Source organism: Vicia villosa, linkage group LG2 (assembly GCF_029867415.1).
Source record: "Vicia villosa cultivar HV-30 ecotype Madison, WI linkage group LG2, Vvil1.0, whole genome shotgun sequence".
Classification (NCBI taxonomy): Eukaryota; Viridiplantae; Streptophyta; class Magnoliopsida; order Fabales; family Fabaceae; genus Vicia; species Vicia villosa.
The window spans coordinates 223,101,166-223,115,153 of record NC_081181.1 but is presented as its reverse complement, the minus strand read 5'-3'; the positions used below and the strand labels follow the sequence as shown (position 1 = coordinate 223,115,153).

The window sequence follows — 13,988 nt, the reverse complement described above, 5'->3', positions numbered from 1 at the left end:
GCCTACCCAATCAGAACCCATGCGGATGCACGGGTGTCCCACTAGTTTATAGAGAAACTCATATCAAGAAGTGGTAGAAAATGTGAGAAATATGAATAGACCATGAAGAAAATGGAGCTCAAATAGAATAGAAATAAAGAGAATTATAATTGGGCGTTTTGATAGGCAGCATGGTGCATGACGGTCTTTCCGTCACGATGTGATGATATTGGATCTTTAAATCATGAATCCATGATGGGCGTCAGAGTGGTTGACGACCTACGTGTTATGATCTTCATGTGCATTCTCATTCCTTTATCTTATGAGCTAGGGGTGGACAAACAGTCAGATAGGGTCGGATTCGAGCCCAAAACACCAATCCGGTCCAACCCACGGGTGACATATAGTGGCCAATTTCGACCCTATCTAATATTGGATTTTTCGGGTTCGGGTTCTTTCAGGTTCAGGTATCTGGGTCGGATCATTTCGGATGTCAAGTGTTGTAGGGCCAATTGAAAATCTAGCCCAAATTAATAAAATCCATTAGTTTTTTTCTAATTTTTTATATTCAAATTAACAATTTATCTATAATTGTTGGGCTCAAATTTCAAACTCAATTACAACTTGAATTGGACCTTATTTTATTCACACATATGTTGTTTTTAAATTTATTAGAATATGGGTCTCATCTTTACAAAAATTACTTAAAATAATTTGTTATAAACATTTTAATTATTTGTGTCGAGATAATGTTTTCCCTAAGGGTGTGTTTGTTTCATGGATGTAAAAAATATTCCTTGGAATAAGTTTCCCAGGAATAAATCAATGGGAATTATATTCCTTGGATTATTTTGAAAAAGTGTTTGGTTATCAATTAGAATTATTGGATAATTTTTCTTAAAATTCTTGGGAATAAAAGAAAACATGTTTGGTTTAGAATAATAATCCCAGAAAAAACTATAAAATTATTGAAATAACCTTTCTATATTTAATAGCAAAAATAATCATAAAAACCACAAATCACTTTATCATGCTTAATGACAATGCTTATATTAAAATGCTACCTATTCATGGTTAGGTAAGCACATAGAATCATTAAAAATTACTACAACCCAATATGTATTTCGTCTTCATAGTGAAAATGTTAGGAAACACTGCCATTTTCAAAAACAAAAACCTTGAATCAGCTTTCATTTTCTAAGGAACCAATGGCACTCAATGAACAACTCTAACCAGATTTAAATGTCTAATGAATAGAACAACAACTTAAGATTTGTTAGCTTAGGTAGGATCACTATAATATAACTATACTCATTGTAATAAACTTTTCTCATTCTTTCAGTTTCAAATAATCATAACATGAAAATCATTTGCTGCTTTTATTTTAACTTAGATTGGAAGAAGTGCCAAGCAAGATAAAAGGACTAGTGAGGAATGTGAAGAGAGTGGAAGCTGAAATAGCAGCATTAAAGACTTCATATCTGCAGAAAATCAACAAAGGCTCCAACATTGTGATCTTGGACTCGTAAGTTTCCTTCCAAATCCACCTTATTATTAATCAACCATTTTCAATTCACTTAGCGTTATATGATTATCTACGAACTACTAACTCAAACACATACATGATACTCACACATTGACACAGGATAATTTGATACTTGTTAAATTTGTTTGTAGTGTTAACTTGTGATATTTGGACAAAACATAATATATAGGTACTCAGACTCGGCAAAGATAGTTGCAAGAACACTAACGAGGCTTGGATTTAAGAACTCATGGATTGTTGGTGATGGATTTTCTGGAGGCAAAGGGTGGTTACAGAGTAGATTAGGGACAAATACGTATAAATTTTCGTTTGCAGAGGTGTTGTCGCCATCTAGAATCATCCCTGCAGGTGTTAAAAGTGCTGGAACAACCAGCAGGCAATCTAATCAGAAACTTCTTCCAGGAGCTGACTGACATTGTTTTTCCTCACTCAACATCGAACTTTTTGAATATATATGTGCCTTGATTAATGAAGTCCTTCAAATTATATTCATTTGATTAAATATCTCTTTTAACCTCTTGTAATTGTGTATGGTTTGAGTGGCCACTGCACTTCGCCTTACATTGTGATCAACTAAAACTAGTGCAAGACCCTTAATATTGGATGCACCTAAAAATATTCATGTCCCATGATTTGAGTATAAAACAAATTTATAGTTTACATGGAATCCATATTTCCAACATTCTAGACTCTAGGATTCAAAATTTTAAACAAAAGCTACACTCAGATTCAAAATTCTAATCCAAAGCTACGTCGGATTCAAAATTTTAACAAAAGCTACACCCAGATTCAAAATTCTAAACCAAAGCTAACTTGGATTCAAAATTATTGATCATGTGAAGAAAATCCTCATAAATCTTCCAAATAAATGAGACTAAAGGTTACAGATATTCAAGAAGAAACATACTTGAATATGTATTAACTCTTGAAGACCTCATAAGCTTTATTCTTAGTAGGACTGGTACAGCAAGAGCCACTGCTTTTCAACTGCTCAATTAGAGACAATATTTGCTATGGCAATAACGAGGCTTCTGAAATTGTGGAGGTTTCTAGAGAAGCAAATATAATGAATTTGTGAGTAATCTACCAAATGGATATAACACTATTGTTGGAGAGAAAGGTTTCCAGCTTTCAAGAGGACAAAAGCAAAGAATAGCCATTGCTAGAACCTTACTAAAGAAGCCATCAATATTACTCCTCGATGAAGCAACGAGTGCCCTCGATGCGGAGTCTGAAAGAACTATAGTAAATGCTATTAAGGCAATGAATCTGAAGGAAGAAGCTGGTTTGAGTTCAAGAATCACACAGATCACAGTAGCTCATAGACTTTCCACAGTCAAAAACTCGGATACCATTATCGTCATGGAAAAATGTAGAATTGTAGAGAGGGGCTTATGTGGAATTCTCATATCCTACCATAATCAACACGTGCAATGTTATTTGGTTGGATAGAAATCAAACAAGATTCGCGGATAGAAAAACTCATTAGAAATATTTTGTATCCTCACTATCATTGCAGATGTAACTTTTTCAAACAATTCCAATTTGAAGATTACATCAAACTCTATGATGAAATTCAGCATCATGTAAAGTTTAAGATCGTGGTTCATCCTCAAAAAACTCAAGTGTTGTACTGTGTCATAATTAATCGTATATTAAACTGTTTCAGCAACATAATTTAAATATACGCATTAGCAGAATCAATACTCTACATAATCAATACAACATCGAAGTTGCCAAAATGAGGAAATGGTTTTCCGTACAAACCAGATGCAGTAGGATGAGACTGCATTGAAGTAAAACATAAATGAACGATAAAACAGATTTTGATATGCATAATTTAAAATGCATTATACATTGTTAGAAGTTGAAGTGAAATGTCACCTTGCACCATTGGCTGTAAACCTCTTTTTCTACAATAATCATCTTCCTAGCATCATCCCATCCAAAACCGCTTGCACTTGGACCCATCATATCTTTGATTGCTGAATATTGTGATTTTAGACGTTTCACTATTGATTCAATGTGAGGGTTAGCTTTTAGTGTGCACTTTGGTTTTTTTTTATGGAGATACTTTTCTAACACTTTAGTATATCTCGGTTTAAATGTTCCAGCATCCTCCTTCCAGCCATCATCTACAAGCTGTAATAAACCTTCGACTAATATAGCATCTTCTTCTGCAGTCCACTGCCGCTTTGAGACTTTTGCATTCTGGTTTTCAGCTGACTCGTCCATTTATCTAAACTAAAAAACTAACATGTTAAGTTAAAACAATATATCCTTGATTGTGTTTCATATATTTTCAAAATGGTTTTGCAGTAACCAATAGTATAAACTACATATAAACTAACAATACTGATAAGAAAACATTAGTATCAGGGGAAATATAAATTTTTATAATAAAACTTTTTGTTTATAATCAATAGTATAACTATAATAAAAAATCATACAAAATAGTAAAAACAAATAAGAAACATAATTTATTGATGATTTCCACTTCTCTATCTATTAAAGTTTTCCAATGCTAAATTATCTCTCCATTGACTCCATGCATTACTTGGTTCCACGACAGTTATCATTTCCCCAGACATGAACTCGTTAGATGACTCAACATCTCCTAAAGCCCTTTCTAATGGATCTCGTGTCATTTCAATTCGAATATGATTATGTAGAAGACAACAAGCTGTTATAATTCTTATTTGAGTTTTCAGAGGGTAGAATGACTTCTCTCTCAATATAGCCAAATGTCCCTTCAAAAGTCCAAAGTATCTTTCTATTACATTTCTAGATGATGAATGTTTCATATTGAAAAACTCTTTAGGTGTAGCTGGTTGTAAGTCATTCCTCCATTTACTAAGGTGATACCTTTGACCTCTATACGGAGTAAGAAAACCTTCCCCGTTCATATATCCAGCATCGCATAAATAATAATATCCGATCACCAACAAACCTAAAGTTATTATCCTAAAAATATGAAAGACATGTTTTATGTTAATGAGAATTTAATATGATATACCTTGTGGAACCCTTAGTCCATTTGGTCGAGAAATAACATCTCTAAGGACTCTAGAATCGGCTGCTGAACCCTCCCACACAGGCAATACATATATAAATTTCAAATCTGGTGAACATAACAACATTCATAATGCGATGACAATGTTAGAAACAAAATCATGTTCGATACGTGGGAGCTGCGATCTACACTCCGCAATGTTCAATACGTAAAAACGGTGTTCTACACGGTGAGTGTGTTGGATACACAACGGTGTCATGAACATAACAAGGTTCATAACGTGGTGACGGTGTTCGATACACAATCAAGTTCACTATGTGGCAGCAATGTTCTACAACCCACAATTTTCAATATGCAAAAGCGGTGTTTAACACGACGATTGTGTTGGATATGCCACTGTGTTATACACATAACAATGTTCATAACGCAATGACGGTGTTTGACACACAATCATGTTCGTTACAATGACGATGTTCAAAAAACCATATATGATAATGAAACACATGTAAATAAAAATAGTCATTGAAACTGGAAAATTAATACCTGTCAAAAGAAATCAAACTCCAAGCAAACTCACTGAGAGATAGATGAATTTGTGATTCCTTAAATCAAAGTCTTCAGGAAAAAAAAAAGATCCATGTATTAGCTTGATTCTAAAAAAAAAATACAGATTCAAAGTAAACGATAACTTACCATTGTTGTAACTTGTATGGAGAAACAAAAAGAAGCTGAGAAAAGTGGAAAGGAATGTGTGGGTTATAGGTTTTATAGAGAATGGGTAAATTTTAGAGGGAATAATGCGCGGGTAAATTAGGGATATTTGTGACTTCTTACTATGAGAACGTGGGTTTACATTCCCAGGAATATATTATTCCTAGCTTAGTTCCATGGGAATAAAAATAGGTAGAACGCGGGTCAAATGGTTTTCTGAATATTATTTATTCCAAGGAATTTTGTCCCCTTCCCATCTACCAAACATAGGAATAACTATTTCCTACCTTAGATTCCCAGGAATCTTTTTTCTAGCAACCAAACAAACACACCCTAAAGTCTAGAGTCTGCTTTCATTATCTTAAGATTCTGCACATTTAATGAAACTATTTGTGTACAAAATTATTCTTTATACTTTGTTATTATCAAAACTTAAGGATAATAGATGTTGAAACAAACTTTTTCCAAAACTAATATTTTGTCTATGATGGATTGGGCTTCCTGCAAAATCAGGTGGATTCATTTGGTAAAAGTGGCTGAAGTATAGTTTCATGTTCATTGTTAAGGAGATTAAGGTTAATGAGCACCTTGCATCTGTTGTATCATTTTCAGCATGAACTCATGTGGTAATGCTGCATTTGCAACTAATGTTGTTGTTGTTGGTGAATCGTTTACACCAAACGAACCCGATTATTCCATACTCCTTCATTCCTAACTACATTTTGAGCATGTGTTACCCTCAGCCTTTTTCTTCCTGGTGGTAGGAGTATTCCTAACTACATTCTGAGCATGTGTTAGCCTCAGCCTTTTTCTTCCTGGTGGTAGCTCAACCATAGTCTTTCTTATCATGTACATGGATTTTAAGGTGTAAAACTTAGTACTTCAATATTGTGACAATAGAAATCAGGCACACATTTTATTTATAGTTCAATTCTAAAATACATTAATCTCAATAGTTGAATTTAATTCCCAAATAAGGCACACATTTTATTTATAGTCTAGAATTTAATTCATAGAGGATGATGATGATGATGATGATGATGATGATGATGATGATGATGATGATGATGATGATGATGATGAGATAGCAAGTTCAAAGTTGCATTTTCAAGGGACATCAAAATACTCAATAAAATAAAATAATAATAATAATAATAATAATAATAATAATAATAATAATAATAACAATCCTATACGAAATTAAATTAGATGATTAGGTATTATCACGTATGAACGAGAATAGTAAATGCATGAAGTTGTTTTGAAAATAATTTAACATATATATGTTCATTGTTTGCTATGGCTCATGCATGTTGTAGCTGTGTCTCACATAAAATTTTTTGTCCTTTTATGTTAGGTATTTATTTAAGAGCATATATACTATTATTATTATCATATTTATGGATTTATCATGTTGTAGGTGTAGTAGTGATTTATATAAAGTGGGACCCTAGTAGAGCATAGCATGTGAGTAAGAGGACGGGCAATGGAATGCCATCCAGCTTTATCATCTCTCAAATTCATTAAACTCTATCTAATGTACAATTCTTTTGTTACTCCCAAATGGTATAAAACTCCATCCACCGTACAATTATTATATATTTTTTTTTGAAAGAGAAACGTACAATTATTTTGTTTTGCACTTCAACACACTTTTTTCACCCGAATCTAAAGATGTTACATTACAACATATTTCACTTTCATTTCTATAAATACCCTTCCAAAAATGATGTTTTATTTCACATCTCTCTCATCTTTCTCTGCATTCTTTCTTCTTAAAAAATGAAGAATACAAGTACTCAAGTTGCTCTTTGTTTACTTTTCCTTTCAATGATCATTATCAACCATGCTATCGCTGCTTCTGATGCTACTCCTGATGCTTCAGCCTCCACTTCCGCTGGTGAAGCCACTACTTCCGTGGTCGCTGCTTCTGTAACCGCCACCACTGCTGAAACTCACGGAAGAGCTAACACTCTTCCCGAGTGTGTTGGCAGTAACTGCCACTGTTTGCGTCCTCCTTGTGCTCCTCTTGCTGCTGCTGCTTCCATAACCGCCACCACTGCCGAAACTCTCGGAAGAGCTAACACTCTTCCCGATTGTGTTGGCAGTAACTGCCACTGTTTGCGTCCTCCTTGTGCTCCTCTTGCTGCTGCTGCTTCCATAACCGCCACCACTGCCGAAACTCTCGGAAGAGCTAACACTCTTCCCGATTGTGTTGGCAATAACTGCCACTGTTTGCGTCCTCCTTGTGCTCCTCTTGCCGCTGGTTCTGTAACCTCCACCACTGCTGCTAATGTCACCTCCACTTCTGTCACCACCACCACTTCCAACGGAAATTAATATATATATATATATATATATATATATATATATATATATATATATATATATATATATATATATATATATATATATATAATTTATATATATATATATATATATATATATATATATATATAAAATTTATATTGTGTATTTTCCATCGATAACGTACCTATAATGAGTACGTACTATGTTTGTTTGTATCCATAATGTGTTTCTTGTTTGTATCAATAATGTGTTTCATGTGATCCATAATGGTAATATATAGAATGGTGTTTTAGTATTATAATTTGTGCTTATGTCTATACTCTATAGTTGTTCATACCATTCATCAGTTATACTACAATGGATACAATAAAATAAATATTTTACAAAGCTAAAAGCTAACACTAGTACAAAAATGTTAATTTACACCCGTTTTTTATTAAATTTACACCCATTATTTTTAATAAAAATCGGGTGTATATCCACCGGGTGAGAAATGTCTAACGCATTTACACCCATTATTTTTAACAAAAATTGGGTGTAATTGGGCGTAATTACGTTTTTAATTACACCCTATTTTAATAAAAATCGGGTGTAATTACGTTTTTAATTACACCCTATTTTAATAAAAATCGGGTGTAATTGGGCATAATTACGTTTTTAATTACACCATGTTTTAATAAAAATCGGGTGTAATTGGGCATAATTACGTTTTTAATTACACCCTGTTTTAGTAAAAATCGGGTGTAATTGAACGTAATTACGTTTTAATTACACCCTGTTTTAATAAAAATTGGGTGTAATTGGGCGTAATTACATTTTAATTACACCCTGTTTTAATTAAAAATCGGGTGTAGATACGTTCTTAATTACACCCTATTTTAATAATAATCGGGTGTAAATGCGCCATTTATGAATAAACAATTATATTATATTTAAATCTATTTACACCCTATTTCATATACACCGTTAAGTTATATTTCATTTTCAGTCATAATATTGCAAATACTATAAAATCATACACATAAAAATCATATTTTAACTAAGTCAAAATATTTTTAATATTAACCAAAAGTATACAAAATCATGTGCATTCATAATATTTCAAGTACTATAAAATCATACACATAAAAATTATATTTTAACCAAGTCATAACACTTTCTTCATATATAATTTTACGCCATGCTTGACGGTTAGCTTCGGTTGTTCTCTAGTCCAATTGAATCTAACCGCTTTCCACATGTACTATTGGATTCATCCATGGCCAAAATACCACGCCCTGGAGAAGCAATTGTTTTCCACAATTCAATCCGGAGGAAGACCTTCTACATTCGTGTACACCGACTTCATCTTCTCAAGCAAAGTCAAAGTAGTTATCGGGTTACCTTTTTCTTCATATTCACCAAAACTAGATGATTTTCAGTCCCACCAGAAACAAGTTCATAGCCTTTCTCACTCAGAGCCTGCAATATATTCAGTGTTAATTAATACACAACGGATTAATCTCTTTGGTCCAACAAGGAGACTGGCTCTTGTGTTGATTGACTCCAATATCTATGAGAAGAGACTGCTGAGTTATCCTTTCTAATATGTACCTGTGCAAATAATCCATAAACACAAACAATTTAGTTGGAATGCCGCGGACGGTCGCGTCGACGGATTGGAGTTTGTGGGGCAGTTTTCCCGCATTACCCCATGGAATTTTGGAATTAAATAGAGTGTGAATCCAACAATTTAGTTGGAGAAACCACTGTGGATCTGTCAATAAATAACCACAATACCAAATATTAGGATAAGATTCATGTTCTGTTCAAACCATTATTGTTCATATCACTTTCAACAGTCAAATGAGTTATGAGGGAATAAAATACTATAACTTAATAAGAACTATTCTTGTGAGACTTTCATGTTTGGTTGGAACTGTCACTATTCATTCATATTGTATAGCAGAAAGTAAAATTCCATGTTCTTCATCTCTTGCCATTTTCAGTAGAGTAGAGGAACTTTTCTGTTTGACAAAAGCTAGAAGCTTGTTAATGCTATACAAAGATAAAAAAAATTCTCACCCCTCGACATGTGTTCTGAGTTTAGACAGTTCCATTACATCTAGAGATAACGACCAAAAGAATATTCAGAGAAAAAAGAAACATCAAAAAACATTTGCTTGTTTAATAAAAACACAAAAATAAGCTATTTGCATTTGATTGTATGTGATGCATTCTCTCAACCATATTCACCTAACTTAGCTTGGATATAACATGAAATTAAAGGTAGAGAGTCTTTTGTGATAATTCATCACATTTTAGCCAATCGCACAATTCAAAACACATAAAAATAAGTGTGGTAACTTGCAAGCCAAACACAAAAATAAGTACAAGAATTAACCTGCAAGGAAGCTCTGGCAGCAGAGTTTAAGAACTCAAGATTGAATATCCTTAATAAAAAAATTAAACGTATACAAGTTGAATTACTCAAACTGATTCAGTACCTCATTTTTTATTCCTACTTCCGTGACTGTGTCTTTTGATTCAAACAAATTGACATCTGAATCAACATTTACACTGGCTGGAGAGGCACTGCTTTTGTTGTTTTCATCGTGGCTTTTTTCCGTTACAGAGTATGACTCTGAAAATAGATTGTTTTCGGCCATGGAACTAGATTTGAAATTAAAATCAAAGCCCCACACATTAGATTGATGAGATTGTGATGCAAGAGATGGATCAACAGTACCAAGGGAAGCTCCACCATCATCATTGAGTGCTTCTATAGAAGTGGGATATATATTATCCTTTTTCGGTGCTTCCTAATACCAAAAATCCATAATTAGATTGTGTTAATGCATATTCGTTAATAATCAAAACAATATTGCATAAAATGAGGAAACAATATTGCAACAACCAACCAAAGTTTGATTTAATCCTGGCCATGAATGTGCATTTGTCAACTTCCCAAAAGTTTGATTGAACATAGTAAACCCATCTCCATTTTCACTTGATTCACCTTTCGAACCTAGCTGTAGGCTGTGAGATGCAGAAATAGGACTGAACTCAAACCCCGGGTTCCATTCACCAACTTTGTCAGAAAACGCAGCAGATGAATCTAAAAAAGCTCCATCTCCAACTGCACTGTTACCATGCTTCCGTGTTTCAACCTTAAAAATACAATACAGATTATCACTTAAATGAAATTCAATTCATAAAGAAGAAAAATAGCCTGCAAAGAGAGTCCGCAGAATGGCAACTATAAGAACATGGATGAAAATGCTACTTGAATAGAGGATAGGGGATTGAAGTTCTCTATAAAATGTGATAAGTGATAACTGCTTTCAAATTGTAGCCGAAACGACAACTTATGCATAATGCATGGGTACGACAGTTATGAGAGTAATCAATAAACTTTTTGCTTCCAATGATTTTAACAAACAATGATTGCTTGTGATTGTAAGAAGTAAATCGAGAAAACTACTAATGGTATGTCAAATTAACTAACAAAAATTGACAAGCATAAACATCTCTCTCAGTGTAAATTTTGATTCTATGTATTTGCATCACTAAAACCAAAAGATTGGCTTACCACTGAAGAGTACCTAAGTCCGAGATTTGTCTAGCTACATAGTCTCCATTACCCTATAAAGGAGAAGATGAGAGTGTACTCACCTAATATTTATTCCACAGAAGATCCAAAAGGTGTGAATCAAGACTAGACTTAAAGTAAGTGATATCCAAAGAATAATACTGAAAAGGGGTTTAAGGTGTATGATTGTTCCATCAATCTTGTCTCCCAAGGCTTGGATGCCATCCATCTTTCCAACCAACTCCATCCTCCATTATTTTTTCATCTCAGGATTCTTGAGAAAGGAAAACGAGACGGTTGTTTGTGAATTAGAGCTTGAGGTTGGCCTATATTGCTGCTAAAAATCTCAAATACTATCACACCACCCTTCCTGCCATACACAAAACATACTCCTTAAACAGCACCAAAGCTAAAAAACATGAAAACTTCCCATTGTCAATTCATGATACAAACCTCAGCATCCTTCAAAAGTTCAAGGTTTGTACACTGCTCATTAAGCATATTCTGCACAGTTTGTCCCTCCATAGACATCCTCACCCGCCGAGCTCTCACTCGAGCCTGAACACGAACCAATGCATGCAAGCTTGCTTACTCACTTGCCTACCCCTAATTAGTGCTTGAATCCTCACCACCGCCTTCAAAGCCCTTAAATTAGACTAAACAAGTTTCCTTTGTAGCACCGACAATTCAAATTAAAGGCCAGACACGGAAAGATAGAACTCAGTAAATTGAAGATGCAACAGTATATTATTGAACATAAAGTGATGAGCTCAAGAGCTCTACAACAGTAGAAAGCAATAAATCGGAGTTCAAAACTCCTACCAAAATAATAACTTCCTAACAAGCTTGCTAAATCAATTCCAAATGCCTCGCACCTAGACTCTCAGACCCCCAAATAACCAATTCTCCTAGTGCTTACGTAGACTTTATGTGAACAAGGTTCAGAAGCTCTAGTGGTAGAGTTCCTTCAACAAAAAGGTGTTTCAAATTCCTGAGCAAAAAGACTAATTTATCAGCAATAAAATTTGAAGATTCCATAACAGTATCAGAACCGCAATTTTGACCGCGTCGGTCTTATTTATCAGTCTTTTGTCGAAATATAAAGGTTTGCAGCATAACTCTAACCGCAAACAGGAAAATAATATAATTAAGACTCAAAATCCGTACCTAGTTTTTCTGCAAGATGTATATTATGGTTGCATTTAGTGATTTGAGTGGAACGAGAAGCTATCACCGACTATCGACCACCATGCTCAATATATCCTCTTTCACATCAGCTTGTACTACACAAACAATGGCACAAAATTACACAAACAGAGGCATAAAATTTTATATCAATAATAATCACTATTCATGACACAATAACCATTCATAAACCAATCAATTGTAATAAATGATTATCTCAAGTAAAAATTCACAAACAGTGGCATAAAATTTCAAATAAAATGTGTCCTAAAGCTTCTCTATACTAATTGATAGTATGATTCATACTCAGTGGCACAACAAATTAATTATGCAAAGTAACTATAGACAAAATAATTAATTCAAAGTCAAATATCAAAAGTGTTTGTAGTAAATCCAACCTCTTAACCATATTTTTCTCCAAATATTGCAATTGCTCCTTCTCTTTTTGCATCAACAATGGGCATCACTTTGGTCTGAAGAAGAATGAGAATCGCATCCTCAACCCATTTGTTGATTAGCACTTCAATTTCTACAAGCTCACAGTCAAGAAGTGGACGGTAGAAGTTGAAATCAAATCCAAGAAATCAGTTTCAATTGAAGTAATGAACAACATATAAAGTCGAGAGCGAAAGATAACATAAGCGTTAAATTTGTCAATGATAGAACCATGAGTCATACCTACTCTTAAACCGAAGCACTTGTATTCTGGAAAGAGCTCCAACGGAACGAGGCACAGTCGCTAAGACATGCAATGATATTTTTCTATTCAACTTGGATAACTTAATGTTTCATAACAGCAACTCCGAAATTTTCATCACAAAATAGAGGAAGAAGAATCTCGGTTCAGAACTTTTACCGAACACTTGGTTCGGGGGTTTGAGTATCTGAGGAATGGAACAAAGAAGGTGGTGACTGTGGTTCGGATAGCGTGGTGGAATAGGACGATGGAGATGGTTCGGGAAATGATGGATTGGCGGCGGAATCAAACGATGGTGGCGGTTCGGATTGTGACGAGGTGATGGAATCAGAGGGTGGAGGTGTTTCGGGTTGTGAAGAATGATTCATGGTGGATGTGAAATTGGGGTTTGAAACATTTGGAGTTGACACGGTGAAATTAAGAGCAGGTGATTAGGTTTTAATGAAAGGAGAAAGAAAATACAAATATTAACTTATACTATTTTACAAATAATTTTTCTATTTACGCCCGTTATTGAAAAAAAAGGGAGTAATAAACACTTGATTATAATATTTTTTTTAATTTACACCCGTTTTTTAAAAATAGGGTGTCCATGGTTACTCGTCAATACTAAAAATGAGACTTTATTTACGAATTTGCCATCTTGTGTTTTATTTACACCCGTTTTTAGTATAATGGGTGTAAATTTATAAATTATATTGTCATTTTTGTACTAGTGTAATAACAAGAATTTTGATGTTAAAATCAATAAAACTTTTAAGCTAAAGACTATTTTGATCACATAAACCACAAGCATAGAAGAAAAATTATCCAATCATGTAGTACAATTATTTATGAACTCATTGGTAATATAAACCGCAAGCATAGAAGAAAAATTATCTAATCATGTAGTACAAACTTTTATGAACTCATTGGTCATATAAACCACAAGCTTCAATTTGAGGAAGTGCAAGTCTTGGCAGTAATCCACTTGAGT

At 33.9% G+C, this 13,988-nt stretch overlaps 4 protein-coding genes across 8 annotated transcripts; 1 reads left to right on the top strand and 3 right to left on the bottom strand.

Annotated features, from left to right (window-relative positions):
• Positions 1–234: 234 nt before the first annotated feature.
• LOC131651441 (calcium sensing receptor, chloroplastic-like) lies at positions 235–1,938 on the top strand. Its single transcript, XM_058921106.1, has 3 exons — positions 235–446; positions 1,373–1,504; positions 1,695–1,938. Exons 1-3 carry the CDS (start codon positions 235–237, stop codon positions 1,936–1,938), a joined length of 588 nt encoding a protein of 195 aa, XP_058777089.1.
• Positions 1,939–3,233: 1,295 nt separating this feature from the next.
• LOC131651440 (uncharacterized) lies at positions 3,234–3,760 on the bottom strand. Its single transcript, XM_058921105.1, has 2 exons — positions 3,410–3,760; positions 3,234–3,311 (listed from the first exon to the last, which is right to left on the bottom strand). The coding sequence occupies exons 1-2, from the start codon at positions 3,758–3,760 to the stop codon at positions 3,234–3,236; spliced, it is 429 nt and encodes a 142-aa protein (XP_058777088.1).
• A 266-nt stretch (positions 3,761–4,026) lies between these two features.
• On the bottom strand, positions 4,027–4,431 carry LOC131651439 (uncharacterized). Its single transcript, XM_058921104.1, has one exon. It carries the CDS (start codon positions 4,429–4,431, stop codon positions 4,027–4,029), a length of 405 nt encoding a protein of 134 aa, XP_058777087.1.
• Positions 4,432–8,590: 4,159 nt separating this feature from the next.
• Positions 8,591–13,434, bottom strand: LOC131654033 (uncharacterized). Of its 5 annotated transcripts, none has more exons than XR_009299188.1 (6): positions 12,994–13,434; positions 12,714–12,844; positions 12,298–12,413; positions 10,460–10,708; positions 10,046–10,360; positions 8,591–9,315 (listed from the first exon to the last, which is right to left on the bottom strand). XR_009299188.1 is itself a non-coding variant. In XM_058924432.1 (5 exons), the coding sequence occupies exons 3-5, from the start codon at positions 10,523–10,525 to the stop codon at positions 9,292–9,294; spliced, it is 405 nt and encodes a 134-aa protein (XP_058780415.1). In that variant the 5' UTR covers positions 10,526–10,708; positions 12,298–12,413; positions 12,714–12,981; the 3' UTR covers positions 8,591–9,291. The 5 variants fall into 5 exon arrangements, 2 of the variants coding, with proteins under 2 accessions (XP_058780415.1, XP_058780416.1); XR_009299189.1 differs by lacking the exon at positions 12,994–13,434 and having other exon boundaries at positions 8,591–9,020; positions 9,153–9,315; positions 12,714–12,982; XR_009299190.1 differs by lacking the exon at positions 12,994–13,434 and having other exon boundaries at positions 10,046–10,356; positions 12,714–12,984.
• Positions 13,435–13,988: the final 554 nt, after the last annotated feature.

Excerpts from the sequence above, each read along its gene's own strand:
- LOC131651440 (XM_058921105.1), bottom strand. The coding sequence starts at position 3,760 with ATGGACGAGTCAGCTGAAAACCAGAATGCAAAAGTCTCAAAGCGGCAG. Across the intron at positions 3,312-3,409 it reads TTTACAGCCAATGGTGCAAG|TCTCATCCTACTGCATCTGG; the intron begins GTGACATTTCAC and ends ACTTCAATGCAG.
- LOC131651439 (XM_058921104.1), bottom strand. The coding sequence starts at position 4,431 with ATGAACGGGGAAGGTTTTCTTACTCCGTATAGAGGTCAAAGGTATCAC.
- LOC131654033 (XM_058924432.1), bottom strand. The coding sequence starts at position 10,525 with ATGTTCAATCAAACTTTTGGGAAGTTGACAAATGCACATTCATGGCCA. Across the intron at positions 10,361-10,459 it reads CAGGATTAAATCAAACTTTG|GAAGCACCGAAAAAGGATAA; the intron begins GTTGGTTGTTGC and ends TTTTGGTATTAG. Across the intron at positions 9,316-10,045 it reads AAGTAGGAATAAAAAATGAG|ATCCACAGTGGTTTCTCCAA; the intron begins GTACTGAATCAG and ends ATTTATTGACAG.
- LOC131651441 (XM_058921106.1), top strand. The coding sequence starts at position 235 with ATGGGCGTCAGAGTGGTTGACGACCTACGTGTTATGATCTTCATGTGC. Across the intron at positions 447-1,372 it reads TCGGGTTCTTTCAGGTTCAG|ATTGGAAGAAGTGCCAAGCA; the intron begins GTATCTGGGTCG and ends ATTTTAACTTAG. Across the intron at positions 1,505-1,694 it reads AACATTGTGATCTTGGACTC|GTACTCAGACTCGGCAAAGA; the intron begins GTAAGTTTCCTT and ends CATAATATATAG.